Here is a 6748-nt window from a genome sequence, read left to right as displayed (position 1 = left end):
GGTTACTTATGGAGCTTTTTTGGTTAGGCCTACATATGGAGCTTTTTTGGTTACATGTGGAACTTTTTTGTGTACAAGCAAGTTTTTGTACACGAAGCCCCAGGACTTTAAAACTGGCATTCAGGGCATTTCCAGTAGGTTGACAGTCCTCAGGGGGCAGATGCAGTTGGGTTTTTAGATGCGTCCTAGCATCTCTAAAGAGGGTATGTCCGTCCGATGGTCGGTCAGTCGGTCTGTCTGTCCGTGTGAAAGGCATTCTTGAAAGTGTTATGCCCTCCTGTGTCCACAAGGTGGCACTGCATAAATGGACGGATCTTCGTCCGCCTGTCCGACTTGTGATTGTGTATTTTCAGAGGGACTGGCCCACAATTTAGAGGGGACCGCACAAAAATGCCTGGGCCTTGTTTGGGGTCCCAGGAACTGGGGGAGACATACACGTAGGGCCCGGGCACTTTTGGATTAAAGGGGAAACCTCATAATATAATTAGTGGCGCAGAACTGACTCACCGGTGGGCCCTGCACCCTCGTGGGCCCCTATTTTCAGATTTTTTCTGAAAATAAGGGGCCCATGAGGGTGGAGGGCCCACCAGGAAATGCCTGCTATGCCAGATGGCCAGTCCAGCCCTGCATACTCCATGTGTGGTCAGGTGAATGCACTTCATGAAGGGTGGATTGCTTGAAGGACGCGTGAAGTATTATGTCAAGGACTGTATTGATTATTGTTTCACAGCAGCGATGTGGCTGTGTCGGGTCATTGATCAGCAAACACCCTCACTTTGTTTGTTAATCAAAGACCCAAAACACCCAACGACCTCGAGTTCATCACTAATGATGTGTCAAAGTAGCACCTCGTGGTGTATTGAAGAACGATTACTGTTGAACAGCAGCAATGCCAACAAACACTGTGCTTTTTCAGCCCATGCAGTCTGTTCTTAGAACGTTTTCTTTCAATCATGTTCTCTTCTCAATTCTCATGAGCTCAGTACACAATGAAAGTAATTTCCATTTAATTTAGTTGCTACAACAGTATTCAGCAAATAGATTAAAAACACCCCAGCACTGCTGTCTGTTTTTACACTGTTTAATTGCTTGAGCATTTTTTAAAATTTGATTAAAGGTGATTCAACACCTGGGAATGATTTAAATATAAATACATGAATGTAGTATTTTTCTAAGCATGGTGATTGTAAATGGCAAAGCAATGACAATGTATTAAATGTCTCTGTTTTAAGTAAGGCAGAATGCGCTTTTTATGTGTTGTACGGTAATCAGTCAGGGTATTTTGCAAAAATGTGACGCTGACAAAGCTATTTGTACTGATGTTTTGCTACCTAAATGTTGGATTTTTTTGTCATTTTTGTCAACTGTAGGCCTAATCTTTGTAATCCTGTTGGCTCTGTGGTCCTGTGGAGTGCCTGCTGCTTTATTTGGAAATTATTGTACCAGGGGTGTCAGCTAGGGCTGCACAATTAATCGAAAAATAATCAAAATTGTGATAAAATAGTGAAATCGAACTCATGATTTTAATCGTGATTTAATCATGGCAATAGTGACCTACTTTTGAGAGCGTCCTTGAAGCCAGAACATACTGACAGGCTGGTGTTTCTGGCCAGAAATCTGTCCACTTAAGTTTCATGCTCTTGCCTTTACATAATTATTACAATTCATTTTATTTTTCTCATCCCGTATGTAATTCATTCTTGGTTATATTTCATCTTGTTATAATTTTCCAAAAAATCTGCAAAAATCAATAATCGTGATTAATAATCGTGATTATGATTTTGACCGAAAAAATCGTGATTATGATTTTTTCCATAATCGTGCAGCCCTAGTGTCAGCTGACCTAATACTATACAGGGGCACAGTAGGGCATCGACAGATAGTAGGCTCGTTCGCAAAGCAGTGCTGCTTTTGCTAAGCAGCGAACATGCGCACCTGGCTAGTTTGATATATTGTGGTTAGAAAATTCTAACCAGAATGCATCAAACTGGCAAAGTGCGCATGCCCACTGCTTAGGAAAAGCAGCACTGCTTCGTCACGAACGAGCCTAACGTGAGCACGCAAAGCGCGGGGGCAAGAAGCAAGAAAAAAACAAAAACACAACAAATAGCATTCTGTGCGCATTCTGTATATGATTACTCTGTATGCTTAACTTGAGCTTAATTCCAAGGTAGCAAGGTTGTTCTTTTTTTTGTGAACTCAATACCCATGCACGTGCCCCTGTAAAATAGGTCTAGTGACACTTCTGGATTGTATTATACTGTTATCAAAGTTCCTTTTAAATTGAAGCTATACACAGACAGGGTATTTGAAGGATGATTTTTTTCAGGACTTTGCATCTTGGTCGGTCTGTCTGTCTGTCTGTAAACACTTTGCAAAAACTACTGATCATTTATACAACATTTCACAAAATATTGCGATGACTCCATTAAGCTGTTGAGCATTTGGTCTAGGTTTTGGTGGCCAAATCTCATGGTGTAATTTCATTTACTAAGGCATACCAGGATGTTTTATTTATTTATGTATTTATGTATTTATTTATGTATGTACTTATTTATTTTTTTATTCATTTTGGGATACAAACTCTTAAGCTTATCATGTTTGAAAAACCCACCCACACACTCTGCTTGGAGAGTGTGATTATCGATTTGGACACACTTTTATGCTGACACATCCACCCAGAAGCCTGGCGTTCGATTAACGTTCGGATAGAACGAGAGGCCTCCATGGCATCACAAGTCACAACAGCCATCTCCAAACCAACGCAAACACCTGCCGAGGGCGACAACTTGATGGAGTGGACGCAGGCTTTGTGTAGGCCTACAATATGTGCAAAATGATCCTAAATGCCATAAGAAGAATTATTTTTGGATGCTGGATTATTGATGTGGCATGTAAATTTAGCTCCAGTGTGTCTTGCTAAGATTATGTAGCCCAGCAATTACCGGTTGGCCTATGGCAACATGCAACATGGCCTGCGCAGCTGACCCTGTGTTTCGTTTGATGTATATTTTTATATTGAACTCATTAAAATGTTTGGTTTTGCCCTTGGTGTCTAAAGAAGATGTTCTTTCACCAGTTAAGATATTTGCCTTATTTAAACACACACAGCTTAACCAAAGAGATCTGGGTGGCCAACCTCTGACCGCTGCATCCAGGTTGGTATCCATGCGCAACTGCTGCGCAGTCCAACCACCTTGCAGCTCTGCCAACAGTAATGCACGGTCATTAAACGCCGCTCTAGAGGGGCACTGTAGCCTACTTGCATGGAACTACATTACTGTGGAGAACGTTTACATTATGGGGAGCCGGCAGATATGCGCAATAATCGATGCGCGTGACCTTCGCACTGCTAACTTTTTATGCTGGCCTGACTCCCGGGTATGTGAGCGAATCACTGCCTCCGAATAAAGACGCCGAGAGGCAACGCTCAGTTGTAAAAACCCGCCCTCTCCAAAGTTCCCAGCCATTCTAAGTCCTCCCCCAGTTTCATTTCTCTGTCGCCAGAGAGTTTTTAGTTTTGACACATCCTCTTACCCTGTCCCAGAAACATGGGTCCGCTGAGGAGGTGGGTGATCCTACTATCGAGCCTTCGCGTCTTACTTGCGATTGCACTGGAGGTGGAGAGTGACTATGTTGGCCCCGCAGACACCATCAACTTCAAGGACCCGTGCAAAGCTGGTAATGTCAACTCATCCTCCTTGTTTTGCGACTGTCTTTCAGAAAACATCCCGCACAGAATAGTCTCGTCACACTGTTGACCTGTTTCATAATCTTGTAGCCTATCCTCTATCTGCAGGTTGAGGTTGATGATGGAGTCAGTGTAGCCTGGGAATGCAAGTTGAAAACCAAAGCCGTGGCTGTCACGGCAACATTTCATAAACAACACACTGCCACGTTACCTTTCAAAAGCACTGAAATACAGTTGCTATGAGCTCGCATTTTGATCAGATGAATACTGTCCAACAGCCCAAACAAATATCTGAATAGAATAAAAAAAGCTTTTGACCAAGCAAACAATACTCGCAAACCACAGAGAGGCGTTCTCTATTGTATGGGGTCGACACCGCTTCTATCTATAGTTGGAGAAGATAAAAGGCGGATTTGGTCCACTGAAAAGCTCGTATGCTATTCACACATTTGTTTCACTCTGTTGTTTATCTTCGGTAGTGGGCCGGTAGGTATAATAATTTATCTCCACACAGTTGAGTTTACTAGCTATGGGAACAATACTTAAAATAGCCAGATGCCCTGTGGTTCAAACCATCCCTACACAACTTTTGTGTGTGTGTGTGTGTGTTGGCTGGGAAATTGTATCCCTGGAGATGCATCTGTGTCTTAGGTAGGCCTATTCTCAAATATGAAAAGGCACTGTCCTGCCAGCCACCTGTGATGTAAATGGTTTCTATCACATCATATTCGTGGTAAGATATTTTAGCATATACATATTTAGTCGGTTCCGGATCCGGCAGGATAATAGGGTTTTTCACAGGATAAGGGTCCGGCAGGATCTTAACCAGTGGATCCGGTATCCGGCATGTTACCTAAAAATCAGGATCGGGTGCATCTCTAGCCTAGGCTTTTCAGTCAGTCTTTCACAACCCCAATCGCTGCATGGAGTGAAAGCCCTTTGGAAGCGGCCGTTGCAGGCAGTGTGGCAGTAAGCCAATGAGTCTAAAAAATAGTTTGAGCCAACGTAATAAAAAGGTCCCACATGTGCGAGTAGGCTATGTGTTTCAACACTTTCGTAGGATCCGGTAGGCCTATCCGGCTCCGGATCCGGCAGGATCTTAAGCAGTGGATCCGGTATCTGGCAGGATCCTAAAAATCAGGATCCGGTGCATCTCTAGTATTTTGAGAAGACATGATGTTGAAGTATGACAGTGTTGTAGCAAGGGGGAGCGAAAGAGGGAGAGTGGATATGAGTCAGTGAACTGAAGCTATGACAACCAAATAGGCCTACATCATTTACCTGAGCACATTGAGATACATAGCTTGTATTGTGTGTGTGTGTGTATGTATGTGCGTGCGTTCGTGCGTACGTGTATGCAGCACTGTGCACTGTGCATGCTTCTCCAAACATCGTAGTTCCTTTCAATTATTTCCCCCGTTGGGGGATGAGTGTTTTTCTTCATCTCCTCTCTGCGGCTGCTGCTGCTCTTGCTACCGCTGCCAGGGCTGGACGGGCCCTCTGGCATAGCGGGCATTTCCCGGTGGGCCCTGCACCCTTGTGGGCCCCTATTTTCAGCGGGCATTTCCCGGTGGGCCCTGCACCCTTGTGGGCCCCTATTTTCAGCGGTCATTTCCCGGTGGGCCCTGCACCCTTGTGGGCCCCTATTTTCAGAAATGTTAAAAAATTATATATATACTAAACAAAAGGGTAGTTCCTCGAGCTTCTGCTTTATCATCTGGTGCATCGATGGGGGAGAGGCAGGAAATCTTCACTTGAAGGACAACACCGGAGCAGCACAGATGAAATTCTTTGTGTTTTTTTATTCAAGTGCACAACATGTTGTGCACTTGAATAAAAAAAACACATAGAATTACATCTGTGCTGTTCCGGTGTTGTCCTTCAAGTATATATATATACTGTATATACAGTACAGGCCACACGTGTGGACTCCCCTTCTCATTTATTTAATTCTCTTAATTTTTGTGGCTATTTACAGAACCTAATACATTTTCAGGGAGGGCATCAAAACTGTGAATGAACACATGTATAATTTTGTGCGTAGCAAAGAAATGAAAATATATACGTATAAAAACAAAAACAATTATTAAAAAATATCAAAAAATGCCAAACAGTGACGTCAACACAGCAAAGCTGAGGGCCCAACAACATTTCAACAAGCTTATTTTTCCTGTCTATTTTCAAGTAAAAATACCCAGTCAGTCGAGTCAATTTTAATTGATACAAGCAATACAAGAGAGATTTTCTTGATCTGATAATGGGTTACTTGGTCAGCACAGCTGGTTATTGAGGTGAAAAAGTGATAAAAAAAGTAAAAGTAAAACTGAAAAACCCTGCCACAGATTCCCTCCAACACAGGTTTGACCTCTCCAAGTAACTGGCTATGAGAAGTATCAGATCAAGAAAATGTCTGTAAAATGCTTGTATTGACAAGTGTTTAAAAGTTTATAGTTCTACAATTCTAGTGAGTTATTGGAGGACTTTAATGTTCAATTTGGATTGACATGACTGACTGGGCATTTTTATATGAAAATAGACAAAAATAAGCTTATTGAAATGTGTGGGGCCATCAGTTGTGCTGTGTTGACGTCAGGTGGATAGACAGCTGACATTGCTGTTGGACAACAGCTAGAATGATATTTTTTGGTAAACACGTTATTCTCCATGTGTTCAAGCATAGTTTTGATGCCCTGCATGAAATACACAATGAAAATCCATGAAAATAAAGAGAATGCATAAATGAGAAGGTGAGTCCACGCTTTTGGCCTGTACTGTATATATGTATATATTTTTACATCTGAAAATAGGGGCCCACCGGTGATTCAGTTCTGCACTGCTAATTATGAGGGGGCCCGTTTAAGTAAAAAATGCCGGGCCCTATTTCTACCCATTCCAGGCTGCCTGGCTGCCGCTGCTGTTGCTGCTGTGAATGAGTCCATGTGTATTCTGCCCTACAATATCAGAATGCAGTATCTTGAAAATGTGTTTAGACCGGAAATTGGCTTTAAAATACCTTATTTTTCTTGTGTTACAAAATGTTGGTCCAACTTGGTCCCG

At 42.6% G+C, this 6748-nt stretch overlaps 1 protein-coding gene across 5 annotated transcripts in view; it reads left to right on the top strand.

Moving 5' to 3' along the window:
* The first annotated feature begins 3513 nt into the window (after positions 1–3513).
* LOC134458446 (bone morphogenetic protein 1-like) overlaps positions 3514–6748 on the top strand; it is a 130528-nt gene continuing 127293 nt past the window's right edge. For all 5 annotated transcript variants that reach the window (XM_063210769.1, XM_063210765.1, XM_063210766.1 and 2 more), the window contains exon 1: positions 3514–3681. In XM_063210769.1, the coding sequence (XP_063066839.1) occupies positions 3552–3681 (130 nt within the window). In that variant the 5' untranslated portion in view covers positions 3514–3551. The remainder of the gene's footprint in view (positions 3682–6748) is intronic.

This window comes from Engraulis encrasicolus, chromosome 11, assembly GCF_034702125.1.
Source record: "Engraulis encrasicolus isolate BLACKSEA-1 chromosome 11, IST_EnEncr_1.0, whole genome shotgun sequence".
Taxonomy (NCBI): Eukaryota; Metazoa; Chordata; class Actinopteri; order Clupeiformes; family Engraulidae; genus Engraulis; species Engraulis encrasicolus.
This window is presented reverse-complemented; position numbering and strand designations above follow the sequence as displayed.